The sequence below is a fragment of the Balearica regulorum genome, chromosome 3, assembly GCF_011004875.1.
Source record: "Balearica regulorum gibbericeps isolate bBalReg1 chromosome 3, bBalReg1.pri, whole genome shotgun sequence".
Classification (NCBI taxonomy): domain Eukaryota; kingdom Metazoa; phylum Chordata; class Aves; order Gruiformes; family Gruidae; genus Balearica; species Balearica regulorum.
In genome coordinates, this window is record NC_046186.1 from 61897558 (window position 1) to 61921114 (window position 23557).

General features: G+C 37.4%; 1 protein-coding gene across 5 annotated transcripts in view; it reads left to right on the forward strand.

The window, feature by feature from the left end:
• ENPP1 (ectonucleotide pyrophosphatase/phosphodiesterase 1) overlaps window positions 1-23557 on the forward strand; it is a 59223-nt gene that overhangs the window by 14516 nt on the left and 21150 nt on the right. For 3 of the 5 annotated variants that reach the window (XM_075748100.1, XM_075748102.1, XM_075748103.1), the window contains exons 3-14: window positions 2110-2226; window positions 4441-4566; window positions 4737-4797; window positions 9715-9812; window positions 13358-13437; window positions 14854-14973; window positions 16097-16206; window positions 17426-17491; window positions 17803-17875; window positions 19957-20065; window positions 21225-21356; window positions 22900-22931. In XM_075748100.1, the coding sequence (XP_075604215.1) occupies window positions 2110-2226; window positions 4441-4566; window positions 4737-4797; window positions 9715-9812; window positions 13358-13437; window positions 14854-14973; window positions 16097-16206; window positions 17426-17491; window positions 17803-17875; window positions 19957-20065; window positions 21225-21356; window positions 22900-22931 (1124 nt within the window). The remainder of the gene's footprint in view (window positions 1-2109; window positions 2227-4440; window positions 4567-4736; window positions 4798-9714; window positions 9813-13357; window positions 13438-14853; window positions 14974-16096; window positions 16207-17425; window positions 17492-17802; window positions 17876-19956; window positions 20066-21224; window positions 21357-22899; window positions 22932-23557) is intronic. The other 2 variants (XM_075748101.1, XM_075748105.1) reach the window with 2 other exon arrangements.

Consider the following 23557-nt stretch of genomic DNA (forward strand, 5'->3'; position numbering starts at 1 on the left):
TCTTTTTTGTTTCTTTTTTGTTTCTTTTTTGTTTCTTTTTTGTTTCTTTTTTGTTTCTTTTTTGTTTCTTTTTTGTTTCTTTTTTGTTTCTTTTTTGTTTCTTTTTTGTTTCTTTTTTGTTTCTTTTTTGTTTCTTTTTTGTTTCTTTTTTGTTTCTTTTTTGTTTCTTTTTTGTTTCTTTTTTGTTTCTTTTTTGTTTCTTTTTTGTTTCTTTTTTGTTTCTTTTTTGTTTCTTTTTTGTTTCTTTTTTGTTTCTTTTTTGTTTCTTTTTTGTTTCTTTTTTGTTTCTTTTTTGTTTCTTTTTTGTTTCTTTTTTGTTTCTTTTTTGTTTCTTTTTTGTTTCTTTTTTGTTTCTTTTTTGTTTCTTTTTTGTTTCTTTTTTGTTTCTTTTTTGTTTCTTTTTTGTTTCTTTTTTGTTTCTTTTTTGTTTCTTTTTTTGTTTCTTTTTTTGTTTCTTTTTTTGTTTCTTTTTTTGTTTCTTTTTTTGTTTCTTTTTTTGTTTCTTTTTTTGTTATTAATTTTGATATTATTGAATGCAACCCTTTCTTGCTGCAGGAAGAGAATCGGATGCGTTGCTTGAAACATTTTCAGTTAGCGGGGAATGAAAATACCAGGAAATAAAACCTCAGGTGTATTCAGTACTTGTGTGTAGTCACTGCAGAGGTAAACTGATCCTGGCACTCTGTGTCTGGTCTGGCAGCTTCCATGTATTCCAACTGTGATGATGTCACATGGCTGGCTTTTTTCAGTTCACTATAAAAAAAAAAAAAAAAAAAAAAAAACAACCCCAAAACACAACAATTTCTATTTCATGTTGTCCTGGAACATTTGTTTTTCATCTTTTCCAGTCAATTATGAGGGAAAAAAAAAGTTATTTTTTTACTGGTTAGAATTGTAGTCTGAAAGCGTTCCTTGTGGAATTCCTCTGGCTGTTTTCTGTCTTGAAAAATATGTGGTTTTTTTTCAATGGCGAAGTTCCTTCAGGTACCAAGGTTACGAAAGATATTTTAAGAAATCAAGCTTCACTTTGGGAACAGCTATCTAAAATAATTTCAGAGTTGATCTGTTTAACAGTTCTACAATGACTTTTAATTAAAATTCAGATTATTAATTTCCCACTAGAATCTGTTTAGGTTTTTTCTCATTTTATTACAGCTTTTTCAATATTGGCTTATTATCTCATTTTCCTACTATTATGCAATTCAAGATTCTTGACAAGAGGATCCAAATGATGAAGGATTTACCTCACTCCCTTCTGGTGATTGCACACGATGAAACAGACTGACCAACTACTCAAGTGTTAATGCTTCGCATTACCAGTTTCTTTTTTTCCCAGGCAACCACAGTTTACTGGAAGAATGCTATGCCTTTTTTAAAATAAATAAATAAATAAAATTAGAACTGAACTAAAATTAAGCCAGTGAGCAGTACACTGAAGTTCATATCTCCTGTATCTGGGTTTCAAACAGCCCTTCCTGTGTCTTGAGATAATACCTTAATCAGTGGGATGCAGACCTGGGACTTCGTCAGTTCCTCTGATTTCTGCAAAGACAGTCATTCAAACAGGACATGAGCATGGGAGAGTTGCAAACATAGCCAATGCAGTCTAGGTTCTAATTAATGTTTATTTATAGAAAGTGAAACATTGTCAGATGTGAAATTGAAGATCAGTGTTTTCTGCAAAAACATTTCACTGTTTAGGGCACCCTTATTAAAAATCTAGGATCAGATTTCGTACTATAGATATCTTCCATATTCTGAATGACTGTATTCGTATTTTCTGGTGATACAGAAAGGCAAAGACAGTCACAACTAGAATTGTAGTCTTTTTTTTCCACTTCTTTCTAAGAATGAAACACCATGTTCCTGCTAACAAAGAACAGAACCCATTGTTCAATAAGATGAAAATACTCTTTTTCAATAAGAGAAAATAACCATTTAGTTCTATCAAGACTTTCCTTTTCCTTTGGCTGTCACTGTTTTTGCAGCCATCCTGTAAGTTGTGGGATCACCAGCTGTGTCATTCCACACACTGACCTTTTTAATTTCTTTTGCATGTTGACTGATTGGGGCTCAGCCACTGACATCTAACACTATCCAATATTACAGTGAAAACCTGCAAAGGTCGTTGCTTTGAAAGGACCTTTGGAAGCTGCCGTTGTGATAGAGATTGTGTCAAGCTTGGAAACTGCTGTTTAGATTACCAGGAAACGTGTATACAACCAGGTAAGGATGGGAAAAAAGCTGTGGGGGCAAACTCTCCTGTTCTGTGACATGGGACAACTCTGTGTACGTGAGTACTGTTGTGTCAGATGTCTCTAACCCCTGACTTCTTCCAGATGGGCTGCGAGTGCAAAGGGGGGCTGCTGAACAGAAGGGTGGTCTCCTCCTCTTTGTGCTCCCTTCATTGCAACCACAGGTGGAGTTGCAGTGGTGATGGCGACGCTGGGGACCCCTGTGGAGACATCAGGGCTCTGGTGCAGCTGTTGTTGTACACAAACAAAGCTCGTATTTCACCCAGCTGGACTACATAGGAGCTGACGTAGCCAGTAGGCTGGCTTTTCCATAGCTCCTGCGGGGAGAGCGACTGCGAGGGACTGCTGCTGCCCTCCCCCTCGGAAAGAGGAGGAACAACTGCAACTCGAGATCTCAGCCAGACTTTTGTTCTTTGTCTGGGGGTGAGAGAACAGTGACCTGCATTGTCCCTGGTGTCAGGGGCAACTCCTACATTCTCAGGCAAGGCAGGAATAGGAGGACATTCTGTATATCGTATGTTTTTTGCCATCACCCTCGTGGAAAAGGGGACGGACAGAGCAGCTCTGTGAAAGCTGCTGTCTCTCCTTAGCCAGCTACTCAGACCTTCTGCCTTCTTACTCCTCAGCTTGAGTGTGAAGCAAGGGTCATGTGCTTGCCTTTGGGACAAAGCAGAATGACAAAACAGATTGCACTGGTGGAGAATGATTGCGAAGTGAGAAACAGTTCTCATAATTTACCAGAAAGCAAAGGTCAGATAGGCACGGTGTGAAAAGTACCATGGAGAAATTTTACAGGGAAACATGTTAGTGCGAGTACTAGCACTAAGGACAGAACTTGACTATTTTCTCTAATTTAGTTTTGCCTTAATGCTTCATATGCAGTGTTCTTTTCAGTTAACTATTTTTCTTCTCACTTCTCTTCACGGGTGTTTGTAAAACTTATCAATGTGGTCTTACCCTGAAATTAAAAATCCTATGTTGACTTTTAAAACCAAATGATTAAACTGAGCTCAGATGCCTGCTTCAACTCACTGTTCTTGAAAGGCCCTGTAAATTGCATGAAGTTTTTTGCTTATACAACAGTTGCATGGGATTTACTCTGCTTTGTTTCATTACTCTCCCTCAGTTTAAAGAATTCCTTAGAAACAAACTGGAGAGTCTGTCTTTAGCACTGAGAATGGGAATTAATTTCTTGGTGGTGGTGTTTGTTTAAATTAATTAGCCTTAATGTCAGTGGAGAATCTAATTTCCAAATAGTAACGTGTAACTAGAACTGTAATAGTCTTCTGTCTCTCACAGAAGTAAAGATCTACTGGCATTGGAGGAGTTACTTAAGTTCAGTATTCCTGAAAGTGAGATTAACCTCCTGAGAATGCTTTTTAGGGATTTCTGATTGCTAGTCATGTATGAAGATTGCTGACTCTCCTCAAACATTTAGATTTGGCTTCTGTGTCTCTGTTAAGACCTTCACTTAAGTATTTGCTCGGTAAATTCATTGATGTTTATCCTCATTGAGTACAAAGGATCGACTTGTGTTTACAACTGATAACAAAATTATCACCTTCAAATGATACAATGTATTGGAATATTCCATTCAGAAAAATCAGTATGATTCAGGAAAAAATCTCTACTAAAACCAGCAATGAAGCTGAAGTCAGTAGGTCTTCCTGTGAGTCTCAAATAGTGGCAGAGTGATGCCTGTGCCTAAGATGTGCTGAAAGAAGCTGGCGTGCCTGATGGTGACTGGTAAAATCCATTGCAACTTCAATGCAAGTCAGAATAAGTTACTGCTGCTCAGGGTTTTCTAGGCATTTAGACTCAAGCTTGGTTTTTTTCTGAGGGAGTTGTTTGGGAGCTTCTTCATAGTATGCCTTTACCAGTTTAAACCCACATAAATTACCATATTTAAGGAGGTCTGTAAAAAGGATTCTTTCTGATCTGTGATATTTATAGCCATATGCTGCATTATTATATTGACATGGCTATGCACTTGGATTATTTAGCCATGGGTGATTCTGTTTTCCAAAGTGCCAAAGCCTGCAAAATTACACATGCATGAGATTTACCTCAGGACTGTTTTTCAGTGAGCACACATTTGAGACAAACTTAACACTCAGTTTATTAATTCTGAACTTATACTGGTATTAATCATTGTGCTGTCCTCCTCTTTCATCTGTTTTATTAGCCCACATATGGACCTGCAATAAATTCAGGTGTGGAGAGAAGAGGCGACCAGAATATCATTGTTCCTGTTCAGATGATTGTGTGGAAAATAAAGATTGCTGTGTCAATTATCATGCTGTTTGTAAAGGTAAATATACTCAACAAGTTCCTACAGTCTCTCATATATGTACCCATATTTGTATGAAAGGAGCAAGGCCATAACATAACTTCAAAAGCATCCAGTAAAATGAAAGAACTTGCATTTATCAATAAGAATGTACTGTCTTAAAAAAATAAATTGCACTCATTTGTTTTAAGGAGAGGCAAGCTGGGTTGAAGAAGAGTGTGAGGACATTACTGAACCTCAGTGTCCAAAAGGGTGAGGATATTGTATATTTGCATAGCTCTGCTCTTTGCTTATGTTTCATTTTTGAGATAATTTTCCCTACTGTGTCTTCCTGGAACCTGCTTGCCTGCCTTATCCACAGTGAGAGCAGCTGCCAGAGAGAGAAGGACACCTGTTTAGCCAGCATTTCGTAGTGCTTACTAACAGATCAGGTTGCCCTATCCCACCGCACTCATGTATCCCAGCACTTGCTTGACTTGCAAGATGTGCCTATTCCTGAACCCTACTGTCTCTTACAGATATGTGTGTGCTCTGGGCAGCTCTGCCTTGTGCCAGCCTCATTATTGTCCTACATGTGCTCCAGTACCTGCTGTCCCAAATATTTTGGGACCCATTCAGCAATCGCAGGCTCCTAAGACTGCCTCCTTTCCCAGTCACTTCTAAAGACTGTTCCAGCCCCAGAGCCACAAAATGTGGGCAGATCCCTGTCCCAGTTTCACTAGCAGTGGGACAGCATTATTTGTGAGCTGTCTGAACTACTTTCTCTGAAAGGTGTAAAATACCAGGGATCTTTGTATTCTCTCACTCAGCTCCACATTGGGTGCGCTCCTGCAAGTTATGTATGCACTGTGTGAGGAATGAGCCGTGTAGTTTATGGCATCAACACTTGAGCTTAAATAGTACAGGAAAACTCCCAGCTGGGGAAAAAAACCTACATTTCTTGTACTGGTTTTGCTTCAAATTAAAGTTAAAGTTGACTGCAAAGTATGGTTGCATGTATAAGTAGTTAATAGAAGTGACTTAAACATTCTTGATTGAAAAGTGTTCCACTGGAAAACAGTTTGTAGATATGTTGTGGGGTTGAGTTGAATTCAGTTATGTTCTTGTCTGAAATGTGTCAAAAAAAAATCAAATCTATTTTTATGTTGATGATTTTGAAATTATGGTGTGCTGGGGATATTTCCAGTACAGTGAAAACATTTCTTTTTATCCTTATGTCATTACTTTTTTTGACTTATTTAAATCATGCTGTATTTACTCATTGGAGTTATAATACTGTCAAACAAAATACATTCCCTTTTGGAATATTTTTATACAAAACAAGTACTTTTCATTCTGATTCAGAGCAATATCAAATGCCGGCACTTTAGAACCTTCAAGACAGAAATTGGAGCTTCTGTCCAGCTTGGAGTCCAAGTCCCCAAGAAGCTCCCCCTGGGAGGGTGGTAGCCAGGCAGTTCTGGCAGCTTTTGTCATTAACTCCTGTTCTGAGCTCAGGGGCCGTTCAGGACTGTGTGCTGGGAACTGACTCTAGGATGCTGATTTCCCTACTGCAAGATTAGGAAGTGTTATCCCAAAGGGGTGGATAAAACAAGCAAGAGCCTTGTGCAGATCCACAGTCAAAGTTAATGGTGTAAATGTGGTAAGGCAACTCCTGTTGGTTAACTTGTTTTTAGGGTTTTTTGTTTATTATTTCTGTTCAGGGCATGAAAGGGATACATAGTTACTCTACTAAAATTGTTTTAATCCTGGCAAAACCAGAAATGTTGCAATAAAACCCAGCCCAGAAAAGGATGATGTGTGGTCAAAGTTGAATCAAACAGTATTGACTGAAGGCTCACCTCAGGCTATTAGCCCACAAGCCTCTCCCCAAACTAACAACTCTGTAAACAATATACTGCTTTCTATGGTGGGATAGGCAGGAGCACAGGTGACTCTAGCGCAATGCTCATTTTTGAGGTCTAAGGTATCAATTCTGATTCTGAGCATATTAATATAGCACTTTTTGTGGGTTCAGATCACTGGTTTTATTCTGGTTTAGTTTTAGTTGAGTTTGCTCTTGTGGTGCGGAATAGACAAAAGATAATGAGATGCTTAATCTGAGAAATTCCACTGATTTCAATGAGACTGATCGAATGCTTAAAATTAAGTACACACCTAAGTCTTTCCAAGACTAGGTTCTATGTTATTTAAATAGGATTATAAAAATAGGATTATTAAGTTAATGGGCTATAAGATTTCAGGAGTGATCTAGTCCTTCCCACTGCTCTAGGAGTGAAATACTCTGAGAATTCAAACTTAAGCTGTTTATCCTAGCGCTTAGCTAGATGGTTTTCATGATGCCTTAGTATTTTTTACTGTACTTTAAGCCTACTACCATTTGTTCTATCTTATTGAGCTGGAAAAGCAACTAATTCCTTTCCTTTTTTGCAGATCTCTCCTGTATATTTGAAGATTGCTATTATGCCTCCTGTTAAGGCTTTACATGTGTTTAGCAGAAAATAAAGCTTTACTTCCTATGCTTTATGGCTGTATATAGGCAGTAGTGTGTGTGGGATAGGAAGCTTTCTGTGTAGTATGTTTAGCTTTTCAAGGGGACTTTTTTCCTTTTTTTTTTTTTTTTTTTTCCCCTTAATTATGGTCTAACTTGCCTGTGGTGAGGCAGGTCAGCTTGACAGTGTGGCCCGCAGTTCTGGGTTCTTGATCATCCAGACTGGTGAACCTGCTAGACCACAGCAAGCCTGTTGCCTGCATTATGTTTCCATAGAAGCCAGTTTATAGGAAGGAATAATTACCACTGCATTTCCTTCAGTTTGGAGTCAGGATGTGACTGTGGCATACATATTTATCCAAGAGCTGTGAAACACCCTTGTCATCCTGTTGGGACACAGCCGGCATGAATCACTGGCAGGGCCAAAACTTGAGCCTCCTAGGCTTGCTCATGATAGCACATTTTTGAAGCTTGGCTACCAACAGGAAAAAGTCATGGAAGTTGCTGATATCTTTCAGAACTGAGTACAGGTCAATTTGTCTGGGGATTTTACTGGAGCTGTTCCAAAAAAGAATGCAGTGTAACATGGTCTGTCATGCTTTGCTTCCCTGAGCACAGGGCAGATCACTAACTATATGAGCTTCAGCATGTGTAGAGTATGAGAGAAGTGAAATGGCTGATCTCCCTAGCTCTTGCAATGGTCTTTTTTGCCAAGTTTAATTTTACATGTGCAAGGGGGTCAGTAGCTGGATTTGCAGACAACCGAAACATGTACTTAACAGTCAGTTTACTTGTAAATGCCAAACCAGAAACAGTTGCGTAAAGTCCCTTTCTAAGGAGTTGTTTTAAATTTGGTGTTGTGTGGTAGATTTGTTTTTGGTGTTGGGTTTTTTTTGGTGTTTTGTTGGTTTTTGTTTTAAGTTAGACTTGTTGGTGAGCAATATTAAACAGTCTTTGCCCCAAAGTTCATATTTGATTGCAGGAAACTTTGCAGTGAAGATTTTTAGACCGCTGCATTGGAGGGAATCAATTTGTTGAGGAGAGGGTGTGTGGAGAAGGTATTTGCAAAAGTTAGAGCAGAATCTGTGATGCAAAAAATACTTGTAATATGGGCAAAGGTAGTACATGAAGTTTCCCTACTCTGTTCTGCCAAAGGACTTCAGTCTTGATCTGAAGATTATTCATTTCTTGTTCCTAGCTAACTGCCCCCACTAAGATTTTAAAAAGATGGTGTTAAAAATACCATATAAATAAAAACCAGGCTACAAACACACATCTTACAAATACATCTTGATGTTTTATTCTGTCTGGGGTGTACGGTAGGCTGTGTAATGGTTCTGACTAATGGAAGTCATTTGGCTAAATGTTGTCCAAATTATTGATTAAAACTTTCTTAGGATAGACATGTTTTGGTTGCCTGACTAATCTTGAGTTTAATATAGTTACATTTGCTTGACTAAAATAAGGCTTATAAATGTTTCACTCATAAATGACTGTTCAGATTTTTTTGTAGAGGTACCTCACTAAAGAAATTGTCAACACTTCATGAATAATATTTGTCTTCTATCCTCACTGTTTTATTTTGGAGCAACAAAGTTTTAAAAAAATGTTTTGATTTTACAATTTGTAAACATAAAAAAGAAAAATAAGCTTGCAATTGGCATATAAAATCTTTTTGTGCAAATCTGTATTTTCAATGGTTGTTGCTGCACCACAGTGGTTTGTTGGTGTTTGGGTTTTTGGGGGGTTTTTTGTTGTTGTTTTTTTTTTCTTCTTGCAGTCTCACGTGTCCTCGTATCTATAGGTCAAACAGGATATTTTTTTCTTCAAGGAAGAAATTACTGATGACTATTCCCATCTGTGATGCAGTGTTTTAAGTACTTACAGTTGGAGAGAAATTGTTTGAACAGGGCTGAAGCTGGGAACAAGTCAAGGCTGGAAAACATAGGTCCTGTGGAGACTGGAAGGGGAGGATTTATTTTTGCCAGTTTCAGTGAAATCAGTTTCTGAATTTATCTGTCAAGTTCCAGGCAGAAATACTGTTAGTGTTCCAGTTGTAGGGCCTCATTTTTCAATTTGGAGACTGGTAGTACTTTGGGTACAGTAACCAAATTCTTCTTGATTAAATAATCTTTATAAGATGAAAGGGAAAATGTGTGCTATAGCTGCTGACTTAACATCCTGTACATCAGACTTTCTTACAGTTTTATGCATTGTGTATGTAAAAAGATAAATTCCTTTTTTGGTTTTTTTCCAGCTAGATTACAAGTTGTTCAGGAACAAAGTGAATAAAGGAAAGCCATGGCTTCACCTTGCCTTTTCTCTTTCCCTGCTTTTACCTTGGGGTGGGAGAGGCTGAGTCTTGCTCCAGTGGGCCTGATTTCAAGATAAGGAGAGCATCTTGGTTTGTTCTTGATTTTATGGGTGCTTGTGAAATCAGGCCTTGTCATGATTTCCCTGTCTGTGCCCTACTGCAATCCTCAGCCTCTTTGGCCAGGGTTGCTACACCCCACCGCTGCTCCAGCCTGCAAACCTTCCTGCTTTGGAAGGCTTACATCCTTGGCCGGGTTTATAGTCTTACAAGGAACATCCCCACAATTTGTGGGAAACTTTCTTGAAATAAGTGATAGGAAATTATTTCTCAGAGTCTTTTAATATTTCAATTTCTCTTTGTTCAGATTTACCAAGTCTCCAGTGTTACTGTTTTCATTGGACGGCTTCAGAGCAGAATATTTGCAGACTTGGGGTGGACTTCTACCTGTTATTAGCAAATTACGTGAGTAGTTTCTTTGTCTAAGCAATATCATGATGTCTTATCTGAAAAATCCATAGATGCAGCTATGCTTACTCTTTAAAATTGTTGTTCTTCCATGGAAATTGAAGTTATTGCCCTAAATAACTGTGCATAGATAACCTGAGGTGTGGGAAGGTGGAAGGGTGAAGAGAGGGAGGGCATGAGGAAAGGGCTCTTTGGATTTTCAGTGAAACCTTACAAATTTTGAAGTAGCCCTTCCTATATTTAGGTGGTGGACAATTTTTGCTGCGAGCTTACTTTACTACTTCAAAATAGAAGTAGACCCACTTTTTACTGTATTGTGTGTTGTGGAATGACTTTGGAAAAGGGAAAGCAAGGTGGAAAGTATTTGATCATATTTGAAGGAAGATATTAGGAACAGATGATACACAAGGGCTGGTAGAAATGTGCTGAGTTTGAGAAAACATTCATTTAACAAACATTTTCAGAAGAAATGAGAGCCTCCTAAGAACATATTTTTTTCCCCCTAGCTTTTATAGTGTCTTACTTAACTAGAGTTACTTAGACACTACAAAGTTATTTTTCCTGTCTCTATTTTGGCTGTGGTCTGTAAAGAACCGATGGCATTTCTTGTCTGAAAAATATGCCAATCTTCTTGTCATTCATAAATTACTACCTGGGGTAGCTGGTTTCAGTTTGACTAAAAATAAATCAGCAAAAATACTTGCTATTTTGTACAGTGGTTGTTATAACTTGATCTGTTCCAGAGCATAACAATTCACAGACGTATTTGAGGTTTTAGCTTTCTTCATTTTGTTCCATGCTAAAATAAAATGAGGCATTTGAAACAATTTCATTAGATGCAGTTATAAAAAAAAAAATTCAACTGAAGAAGACTTCTTGGGCATTGCTTGGAGAGGCTGGCTGTTAAAAATGGTTACAGCTCTGACTGAGATACAAGATAACAGTGCCACAAAGCATCTGTAGGACTTCCAGGCTGTGACATCCACTTCCACATGTAAAGTTTACTTATCCTTTGGTCTGGATAGGCTACAGTGCAACTTCTCTCATTGACTTCTATAATACACTTGTATTTCTCTGTCCACTGAACCCATGACAAATTTTGACCACTAAGAACCGCAGGTATCTTAGTGTCTTCATCACTTCTCCAGAACCATGGAGTTTTTGATGGTCAAAACTTACATTTTGAAAGGATTCTAAAACCAGAATATCTGATAATATATGTTTTAGACAAAATAAGGAACTGTCTGGGGGGAAAATACAATGTCTGCATTATGTCTACAGTTCTACATTACTTTGGACCTTTTTTTTTGTAAGCTGATAGACTTTTACATTATGATATACTACAGAATCTTCAGCTTTCTTGCTACAAAACCTTGCTTTCTATGCTTCCCCCCCACCTCCCCCAGTAAAATGGTGGGTAAAAAGCTCAGATATGACAAACTTTCTTCAGTAAGAGGAAAAATAGTCTCATGAATGAAAATTAGTGTCACTGGGGTGTATATCACATGACGCTCTGAGGGCCTGTGGCTTCAAATCTCCATGTGCTTCATGTGCCATGTGTCTAGGCACTGAAAATGGTGGAAGCAGTCATATTTTAAAGATAAACATTTCCATGAGTGTGTAAATCCTGCACAGCAAAATACTGTAGCAGTAAAGAATAATGAAATCTATTCCTCTGTACTGACAAGTAATAATATGAATAAATTACTTGACTATTGCTGAAAAATTGTATTGAATCCTTTTAAAGTTCATTGTTATATATGTATAGGACTAGTAAATGTTCAAAGAGATACAGTTTGAATGACAAACTATGAACCATGCTACATCCCTGGATTTTTCTCTTTAAAACACTTGATGGCAAGTGCAGCATTCTGCTAGAGAAAAATATTCCCATTACCTAGTGCTGTTAATTCAGCCATGCCTACAATGAAATTCTGATGTCTCCTCAGAGAAATCTGTTTGATATTGTCTTACAGACACCTATTCTTAATTTCACTTTTAGCATGTTTTATTATACACTCACGCTCTCTGCTATCTGCTGAAAGGTTAGCAATTCTATGTGGAGCTGAGGGTTTTCAGTGAACCCAGGTATAGCTATAACATGGGTGTATGGGGTTCAGAAAAGACATTTTCACATACCTCTACTCTGTGATATCGTAGGTTTTTTTAAATAAATCCTTCATTTGTCTTAAATTGTCTTTTAAGGCAACAAGCCCAAAAGAAGATGGATAACTTTTATGGAAAGTCCCAGCAAAACCCCTTGGAATTTGAACAAAACGAAAGTTTTAAAGTGTATTGTTCTCCTACTTTAAAAACAAAAAGCCCCCAACCTCCCCACTCACCCTGACCAAAAACCAATGATTTCAGAAAACAGCTTCAGCAACAGATTTGGAAATGGTTGAAATACGTCAAGTGTCTTGCAGTAGCAAAAAGGATACAAGTGATGATCTTTTACTGCAGAAGACAAATGCGGGAGATGATGTCTATCTGTAACTTGAGAGGATTTTTTTTTTTTTCAAGCTGGGCTTCTTTTTATCTCAATTAGCTTGAATTGATTATTTCTACTGAGATCTAATCCAAAGCCCCAATCCAATGAGTTCAAAGTGCCTTGATGCAACACTTCTTATGTTATCAAACCTTTCATTTCTATTTTATTTATATGATATATAAAATAATGACCGAGAAGGCTAGTGAAGATGGCCCAGTGGTGGCCTTTCTATAGGGTCGTTGTCATTTCCTCTAGCTCTTTAGCATGAGTTGAAGTGGTTTTGATTATCACATGGTATTTTTGAAATTGTTAATGAAGGCTCTTCCCCCACATGCACCCTGAAAATCAGGGTCCATACCTCTGGAAACTTAGGCACCTAACTTAAGTAAGGTTTGCTTAAGTGCTTTGACCTGGCTAACGATTCTTCATACTATCGAATACTGTGCACTAATCTCCTTAAGTTATGTTTTGTATATCAAGATAAAGAAAACTTTGAGATTCATCCTGGAACAAGAACTTATTTGTATTAAAAACAAACAACAACAAAAAAACCCCAAACAAAAAAAGGAGACTGCAAAATAGTGATTTGAGAAATGACAGAGAGAGCCAGGGCACCACTGTGCCAGTGGCCACCTCATCTCTGGGAGCACTCAGGGTGAAGTAGCTAGTTGGTCTCTAGCTGCAGATTTCACTTATTGCACACCAGTGCAACTTTGGATGGTGTGATTTCTTTGATTATTGATTCTTCTTTCTGCATGCTTTTCATAGGGACTAGGTTTTGCTCATGTGACCACTGAGGCTGGTCATTAGGAAGATGTAAGATTTGTATTAATAGCCATTTAGTCAGCTTGTAAATGAGTGTTGGAAGAAAAATGAAGCATTAACTCCAGAATTTTGAAGACTGAAAACTTTCTGGAAATACCATTTTTTGTTGTTTTGTTTTGCGGGTTGTTTTTTTTGTTTGTTTTTGACAGATGTATGTCCTCACTAAGAGAAACTTGCAAAGGTTTTTATTTCTGTAACTTTGCTGATTTTTCTTTCCTCCTCCCTCCAGAGAAATGTGGAACACACACTTCCAGTATGAGACCAGCATATCCTTCAAAAACCTTTCCCAATCATTACTCCATTGTCACAGTAAGAATTTCTGTATATTACATGTTTTCACTACTGAAGAGACTGTTCATTATCAAGTTGTGTCCAAGGGAAAAGTATATTTCTTTGGATTATTAAAATAATAGGATATCACTTCAGAATATGAAAATGCATATATTATATAATGACGGTAAATCTAAATTACATAAAGAGTATAACACTACAGCTAAGCAGTCAGATCTAATCCAATTAAGTAATCCAATCCTTCCAAGACTAGCTGCAAGAATTCCCATATAGATGGAAAGTCACTTCACTTTACAAGTCATCATTTATGTAAATATTTCCACTAAATTGCAGCTTCTCTCTTTTGGAGCTTGAGCAGCCTGACTCCTTTAAACTGCCAACCTTACTCCACTACTTAAAGGTAGCTTGGCATGATGCAAAGAAGAGTATGACGTGAAAGGAAAGGTTTGAACATCACATTGATGTTGACTCTGTGATGGACTGTACTCAAACCTGGACAGGAATGTCACAAAACTGATACTGTAAACCTATCACCACCTGTGTATAGCAGGAAAAAGAAAAATGGAGGTTTTCAACACTGAATGCAGGGTTGGAATCCAGCCAATCCTTCTTAAGATCAGTTCATGTCAGAACTAAAATTCAATCAAATACTTGAGGATCTGCACCTTCTTTCTTATCATCCCAGTTTGTCAGTACTGTCTTTTGGTAAGTGAGGAGCACGGGTTCAGGAATGTTTAATTGCATAATCCTCTCAAACATCCAGGATTGAATATGCAACTAAGAGGCACTTACCATGCCCTGTAGCCATGTGAGAGTGTCCCTAAATGTGGTATAGAGCTTTGTCTCAGCTCGCCATTCCTGTGAAAAGTTGCAGGCCCTTCTGTTTATCTGGGTCCTAATGGTGGTGGTGTTACACCCGTTAATGTAAAAAGGAGCTAGTCTGCTTGAAGGCAGAGCACAAAGTCTGTTAAAATGACCTAACAGCTGGTGCCTCTGAGCACTTCTTTCACTGCTTATGTAATGGTTATCCCCAGTTAGTTTTCACCTGCTGGTATGCAGTTCTCCTTTGTAATCCCTGGGCTTTGTAACCAGGTAATTGCTTTATCATTAGTGCTAAAGATACCACACATGCTTGAACTGAGATGGTGTCTTTGAGACGGTGTCTTCTGGTTTGATCCTACAGCAAGTTGCTTGCCTATATATATATATATTTAATTTCACTGAGAAGCAATTAATAATTGAAGGTAGAGCTTGGTAGCAATGGTAGGTGGTATTGTTAAATTTGTGTCTTGAGGTACTGGTGGAGTAAAAGTCACATACAGAATATTCACACAGATTATTCACTGAATATATTTGTCTAACAGACATCTGTTTGTGTAGCTGGAAGGTTCTTTTTCTTTATACCATTGCGACAAGGTATCCTCTCAATTACAGGGTCTGTATCCTGAATCTCACGGTATAATTGATAACAAGATGTATGACCCCAGAAGAAATGCATCCTTCACCCTTAGAAGTGAAGAGAAGTTTAATCCACAGTGGTACCAAGGACAGCCTGTAAGTATTATTACACTGCTAAGAATGTACATCACCCTGTTGGTATGTTACTTAATACCATTTGGATGCATAGCAATGTTGAAAGAGTACAGAGGGTACTTCTAGGTCAGCCAAGAAGCATTACTCAGCGTGATTAGGAATTGCCGTACTAGAGCTGCAAAATGACAAATGAAACAGTGTAACAGATTTTGTTGAACACAAATGGAATTGTCTCTAAGGAGAAAACAATCTTAAAATAACTAATAAAGATACCAGATTTTGTTCTGTTTTTAATATGAACTGGGCTTGCAGTTAATTTTCTCAGGAAATTGACAGATCAGTTGGTATTAGTAATAAACTGTATTAAAGGCTTGTACTCTGTCCAAATTACTATAAAGTCTAAAGATGTGGTTTTAAAAGAAAATGTCTTAGTTCAATCATACAGCTATAGCAAATCTGCTGAGACTGCCATCAGAGTGAAGTGGCATGGGAAAGTTTGGGTGAGTGCTAGCCTGAAGAATAGCAAGGGAACAGATGCAACTATTTAGTAATAGGGGGAGGATTGTGATTTTTTTTTGCCTCCTTTTTTTTTTTTTTTTTGAGGAAAGAACACAGCAGTGTAGACTTCACAGGCCACTGAGAAGTGGTGTACAAGTCAGGCAGGAAAACACGTCGAATGCAGACAGAAATCTGCAAATCATGAGATCAGCAGTAAAATCAGAAGAGTTGACCAAACTCTTGCTTCCATATTTCAGAGTATGTAGTGCATAGGTCCTCAGAATATTCCCACCCCTTCTTGCTTCATTGTTCTTGAGACATTTCCCCTTCCTGGTGTTCAGCCATGGTTGTACCATTGCGTTGCTGCTCCATCCATGGGAGCTAATGGTTCCTACTGCTGTCCTGGCTCCCCGTGGTGTAGCAGCAGAAAGGATGTGAGTGTTTGCCAAAAGGAATCAGGCTGCAAGGTATATCTGGACTGCAGATAGCGATGACATGCCAGATTGACTGTTCAGAGTGCTCCGCTTATGGTTTTTAGATTTTGATCTTGCTGAAAGGTGCAGAGCTGGTGGGGGTGGTAATGGATCTGACAGTTACTCAGTTAACTCAGTGACCTGCACTAATGGCCATCGTTGGTCTCCTGCAGATTTGGCTAACAGCTATGTACCAAGGTCTAAAAGCGGGTACATTCTTTTGGCCTGGATCAGATGTAGCAGTTAATGGAACCTTTCCAAACCTGTATGAAAAATACAATAGGTATGTAAACTCTTGTGTCTTAAATTAATATTTTAGTTTAACTGTTGTAATGGGATAGATGCTACAGAAAGCATATTTTTTTCCCCTCACTTTTCTAAATAGTTGTACACAGCATGAAAAAAGATAGACTTCAATTAACTTTGTTTCAGTATAATGCTGATTCTTTAACAATTTTGTCCTTGCTCAGCAAATCTTTTACAGGAAAGATGTGGAGAAATTGGCTTTAAGACCAGTCAGCTTTGAAGCTTTAGTGCTTTTCTGTTTCTATTTATAAAAATCTTTTGTGGGTCTGTTTAGAGTTGTTCAATCCAGACCTGTCATGCAATGAATGGATCAGGTCTTAAGGTGATAGTGTCCACAAAACCTGAAGTTTTACTGTTGACTGTGGTAAATTATTCCAATGTAAAATTATTTTTATTACAAATTTTAAAATAATTATGTTAAGGCAGTCATATTTCAGTCAGTGATTGCTCTTCACTGCAATTAAACATTTTCTGCCTAATGAAAATTTACATAAATCTGTTTATCACCATCGACTTAATAATCTCAAACCTCGCCCAAGAAATCAGGCTTTTAATTCCTATCTTCCTACACCCTTCATATAGTATGCAAATTATTACTCTTGACTTACTGCCTACTATTTTTTTTTGTTGTTACTTGAACTTGTGTTAAGTATCTGAATCACTACCTTTGTGAGTGCCTCATGTTGTTACACATCAACATGTTATTGTTCGTCCGCTTCAGTATTTGATACAGAGCATCTACTTTGTGATATAGTATGAGAACTTCTGTTCAAACTGTTTAACCTTTGAAAAGAAAACACCAAAAAAACCCAAAACCCCACAAAAAACCCCACCACCCTCAAACCAAGCCTTTATAAAAAAAAAAAGGTAATACAAGAATGAAAACCTGCATATGATTTTGCACCTTGAAGCCAATTATTCTCTTTATACAATAAACACAAGCAATACTGGGAGCTTTATTCTTATCACATTGCAATCAATAGGAACAATATTCAAGGAAGCTTTAGATCAGGCCATTAACTCATGTAGAGTCGCAGGCAATTAACACAGATAAACTTGCATCCTGCTAAATAGCCATTAATGACATCCAGTTGAATCCAATTTTCTCTAAGTACATGGATTTTTGTAATGTGTGAATAAATTTTTTTAGTTCTTGGAAGCACATGGTGGTTTGATCTTGTGTTGTTCTGATACAGCTCAATCCCCTTTGAAGAAAGGGTAGTAACTGTTCTTCGCTGGCTGCAGTTACCTGAAGATGAAAGGTAGGTATATAATTGCAAGTGTAATCTCCTGTTTGAGTACTATTGCAATGAATTACTTTGTAAATATGTCTTCTGTTTTAAACAATATTTTATGCATTATTCTAACAATGTTAAAATAATACATAATGCAAGTCTGTTTCTGTGACTGAAACCTTTTTTTATTGTTACATTTCTCCAGTTCTCTTTAATATGTCCTTCCTCTGAATGACAGCATTGTATCCAATATTTGATATCCATTGTTGAAATATACTCTCTTCAAACTGTCTCAACATGTATGTAAAATATTACATTTTTGGTACCGTTTGATATAGACCACAATTTTACACTCTGTATTTAGAAGAACCAGATTCTTCAGGCCATCAGTTTGGACCAGTGAGCAGTGGAGTAAGTAGTTCTGTATTATGTTTTTGGGTGGGTTTTTTGTTTGTTTGGGGTTTTTTTGGTGTTTTTTGGTGGTTTTTTTGTTTGTTTGTTTTAAATTTGAAGCTTTGCTCTGGCTCTGTAATAAACTTCCATAATTCATGTTAGATTAACCAAGACTACGTTCAGTATGCTTATTAGGAAAAAAAAAATTGTGAGTAGACAGTCCATCCATAATTAATATTGATACAAAGCATGTAAGAAACAGCCTGCTTAGGTCTTATTTATTTCGATAACTTTATATTGCCAAAGCATGTTTGAGTATGTTTTGTATGTTGTTTTATCTGCTGCTACTAATACTTTATGTTGATTTTAGGGGTGGGGGAGGCACAGGAAGTTTATAATACTTTCAAGTTAGCAAGAACAGAATTTTTTTTTATGGCAATGGTCCAAGTTTTATTAGTTAAGTGTTCATGTTATAATTATAATTCATTTCCCCCCAGTCTCTGTGCAAAGGTTAGATGAATACTGGTCTTATCTCCCTACACCTTTTATGCCTTCTCAGTAAGAGGGGATAAAAGGGATGTTCGCACCATCACAGTGTAGTTATTGTATAAATAAGATGTCTTTGGGACTGCTACTGTTTTCAAAAGCACTAAATAGCTTTACATTTTAACAAACCAAAGTGAAAAATGCAAATGAAAAAGCTCTTGGAAATTTAGGAACACTGAAATTCTACTGTCTTGAATAGTCACGAAGTTTGGGCATCTTAACTAGGTATTTAACCTCAGAGGTGACAACAGTGAAAAGCTCTTGCCATTTTGTCTTGAGGTGTGGGAGCAGTTATTATTCTTGTATAGAACCGTAAGATGAACGTAAGTGCTCAGTGAAGTAGCAGACAACTAATTGGAACTGCAGTATAGGGAATGTGTTTATCCATGGTTATCCTTTTCCTTGGTTAATAAGAGGATCTAAACTTCTGTGCGTCAGGAATGCTCTGGAGAGAAAGACCCTGAGGGTTTACACATAATCTCCCCAGGAGCATCTCATCTTTGCTCACGCAAAGCAAGACAGCTTATATGAGTAGTTCAATGAGGTAACAGACTGATTGATTTAAAAATACTATTTTTGAATACTTGCTAAACAAACAAAGCAAAAGTAGCCCCAGTGGCTGTACCTGTGCAAGTGAGCTTGAACACCAGACCCCTGATCTTGAACAGTGCTGGACTGCTACCTTGTCCTTGGCTTTTTCAGTTCCTTTAAACTAGTTTGTGACTGGATATTAGTCTCAGACCAATTTCAAGGATAGTTTGCTCCAGGCTCTCTTGCAACAGGGATTTTGATGAAGAGTGCTGCAGGCTTGGCTTCCTCTGTTCTCTTCACCCCTACGGTATTCTCCCATCAGCATCTGCACCCATAAGCATTCCCTGTTGTCCCCAGTTGTGCACCTGGTAATGCAACAAACATCCTCAGTTTCATGCTTTAAAACCACCCTCCATGGCTATAATCTGGGGTTTGTGTGGGTATTGTTTTGGTTTGGTTTGGCTTTTGTGGGTTTTTTGTTTGGTTTTGAATGTCTTCAACTGAAATAATACATAAAAATGCATAGCTGTGTTTTAGTATCGGTGTGAGGCCCAGAAAAAATTTGAGCCAAGAGCTGCATAATGTAGATATAGCCAGACTTCTGTAGGTGGAGGTAGCCCTGAGCAGTGCAGGTGCTACGGCAGACTGCAGGCTCTCATTTTTTAGTGATATAGGTGTACCTGTTGAGTCCATTCTCAGTAGATGTAAAGATGTAAAAGTGTAGAACTGAGAGAAGTAGTAACAGGCAAAAAGCAGGTTTAACAGTGTATGGAGAGAGCTGTAAGTCTCCTGTTAGCGTGTGCTGTGTGTGCTCCCTGTCATGAGTTTGGGGGTTACTGCACAGTTTTAGGTCCTCAGTGTCCATTGCTTATGTCCTAGTCTTGAATGATATATAAGAGCTCCTTATTATTTATTAGCATATACTGTTACAATTTAAATTTATTCACTCTCCCTAGAAATAAATTCTATTTTTTAATTGAAGTGATTGACGCTTACTTTATGTTCCTATTTTTGTCCTGCAGGTCATTAGGGCTTTACAGAGAGTGGACAACATAGTAGGGATGCTGATGGATGGTCTCAAGCAAATGAACTTGCACAAATGCCTGAACATTATTTTTGTATCAGATCATGGTAAACACAATTTTCGAAAATATATCAGAATTTGCAAGAGCTGTATTTATAAAGTAGCATTCTGAGTTATTACCTGCATGTTTCTGGCAAGGTTAATGAGGCGACTAATACCTAGAAATTACACTTTATGATATTGAGATGGTGTAAGAGATAATCGGTGTAGGTGAGAATCTATTTTATGAGGGAGGGGGAAGAACTGGAGAACATAGGGATTAAATAATTTTCATATTTTACTCCTAATTCCTCTTGTGATCATTACCAGCCACTAAAAGAATTAGAATAAAAAATGTGAATTGTAAAAAATAGATTTTGTTTTATTCTGTCTTAACTACACCACACAGCACTAGCTTGCAAATTGCTGAAGAAGTGAAAATACAAGCCACAACTTCCTTTCAGTTACCAGTTCCTTTATCCATTATTAGAAGGCTGTGAATGTGAAACTTTGATTTATTTCTATAATAGCTTTCCTATATTTCTGGAATTATTTCTAGAGTAAGTTATATATTTTACCAAATTTTTTTTCTGCTTTTTTTCCTGACAAACAAAATATAAGCACACTTCCATGCAGCACAAAATTGGCTTGTAGAACTCATTGTCACTGGGAATGATCCAAGCCAAATATATATGCAGGTTTAAAAAAGGTTCACAAAATTACTGGAGGGTAAACCTGCCAAGATTTATTAAAACTAAGAGTTCAAATTCAATATGTATCTCAAAGTCCCTTTGACTCCTGGAAACTGTTAAGGAATACTGGGAGAAAGATCAGTCTGTAATTGCTGTGCTTATTGGGTATTTCTCCAGACTTGTTACTGAACACTATGAGGTAGGATATTGGGCTAAATAAACGTTTGGTTTGACCATTACTACTGTTCTTAGGCTCATAAGATTTCTTTCCCTTCAGAGAAGAAAATTTGTCTGTTTATTCAATTGGTGTTTCTTTATCAGCTGAGGAAATGGCTGACTGTGTATCTGTGTAATATTTTATTTTCTTCCATACATGAATATTGTGGTCTCCTTAGATCAGATGTCTTGGGGTTGCTGATTAAAGGACCTGAGGAACTGCATTTATGACTTCTAGAGCTTAAGTTACATGTCTCCTCAGCAAGGCTACTCTACATTGATACTCACATTTTAAAATAAAATTTACTTCCTTTTGCAGGGATGGAAGCAGGGAGCTGCAGAAAAACAGCATATCTGAACAGCTACCTGGATGATGTTCAAGATTTCATAGTAGTACCTGGTCCTGCAGCTCGCCTAAGACCTAATAATGTTCCAGATGAGTATTTCTCTTGTATGTAATTGCCAAACTAATTTTTGTTACCTGGTTTATGCACTTTTGTACTTTATGAATACAAACTTAGGATCCATGTATTCCATAGGCAAACCTGAGTGAAAGTCAACTAGGGAGAACCTGGATAATGATGGAAAGGAAATACTGAGTAGTGCACCTGTGCTTTTAAAGACCCTTTGACTTCGCCGGTCTGAAAGTGTATTTGAATCCTACAGATTGCTTTTGCGGGCTGCCTCAGAGTGACCAACAGCAAATTCTCTTGCCTTGTGAATGGCATTCCTTTGAATCAGATCTTTGGTGCTCAGAACAGCCCAAAAATTCCCCCCCTCACGTCTTGCCTCACTTCCTGATTTAGCAGTTTATGTTTAAATTTGCTATATTTCTGTCTTAAATGAATGTTAGATTGTGACTATCTTTTACATATTTTGAGAGTATTATAATATATTTCCTCGTTATTAAAAAATGGCTTGACAGCAGTTGAATAAACTGCAAATAAATATAAATTATAAACTGAGTAAAAATCAATGAATGCTTACAAATTTTAAACTTTGATTCATTATGCAGTCTCATTTTAGGTGAACATTTAATGCCTGCAGATTTTGGTATTTTTAACCTTGAATACAGGCGTTTCCTTCGTGTTTCATAGTTAGGTTTTTTCTATCTAGATTATTATTCTCTATGCTCTTTAAAACTTGTAGGTGTCAAGCCCAGTGACTTTAAGTCCTATTTACTTCATTGCTTGATGCTATTCTAAATTGTTTAAAATGTTTTCTTGGAGAATGTGGGAGTCAAATGCAGTTCCAGGTTTCCCCTGGAGAAACAAGTTCAGGAAGAAGAAAAGCAGAATATCTCTTGGTTTTGACATGTGCCCTGTTTTCTTGAAGTAGCATAACTGTCTTAGTAGCACTGCATATATTTATGCAGAAATTATTAATGGTTCCCTTGCCAGTGTGATCCTTTATTGTACTTTAGTCAAGCATTGGATATCAGACTCAGGACAGAGTTAACTGTGTGAAATGTAATGGGCCTGTGTTATACAAAATGTCAAACTAAATGATGTAATGGTCCCTTTTGGCTTGAGTCTAAGCACCTGAATCTTAGCCAGCTTGCACTTGGCTATCTTTCTAAGGATGTTTGCCAGATAAAACTGCTGTTGTGATAGTCGTATTTCTTTCCTCTTCTTTAGAAGTTTATCAGCAAGCGGGAAAAATCCAGCTTGATTAGCACAGCATGTAGTTGCCTCTTTTGTGAAAACTTACTTCTTGGATTGTTTTTCTGACTGTGGCTAATACAGTTTAAAATGTTAAAGCTGTAAATAAGTAAGCAAAGGGAGGAAAGACTGTGAACTAAAATTTCATAAAAGCAATAGCTTGATAGTTTAGTGATTGTTTTATTCCATATAGTTTTCATTCTGGAAAAAATAATTTCTTATGTCCAGAATTTTTTTTAAAACACTAAGCTAGTTATGTGATGGGAATGCTTTCATTTTACATCTAATTTTTTTTTAACTTAGGTGACTAATTCTTACATATGATTCTTCCAGTTAATTATGAAGGCATTGTCAGAAACCTCACAGTAAGTGTCATCTTATCTGTTGTTCTAGTTTAATTTCTACTGACATTTACAGGTATTTTACAGCATCAGCTGTTTGCTGGGCTACTTAGATAGCATCTGGACTTTGAATTAGTGACCTTCCATATGCTATACAGTTAACAATAACAACAGCAAAAGTAGTTCCACACAGGGGAAGGGAAGGTCAAAGTTGAGTAAGGTGTCATACGGCTATCTGGTTGTGCATTAACTAAGGTTTTGCATTCACTTCTTTTCACTAACTCTTATCTAGCACTGTATCACGTTGCACTTCAAACGGGAGAACTTGTGTATCTGGACCACCCTGTCTGAGGCCCAAGTCAGTGTAAAGCTCAGCTCTGTTTCCTGGGACAAGCATAAGATTTTCTCACTCACACCTTTTTGATAAACAGCTTAAGAGAGGATATTGATATTTTTTTTGTCAGTTCCAGCTTAAGGAATTTGCTTTTCTGCTCTATACCTGGCTTCTGTTCTCATCCCTGCACCACAATCTGTTTGCCTCTCAGTTGTGCAGACACCACTGTCGGTGAGAGCTTTGCTGTTTGTATAGATGACTTCACTATTCAAAATATTCCAATATTAGAGTAGAGGGGGTTTTGTTTGTTTGGGTG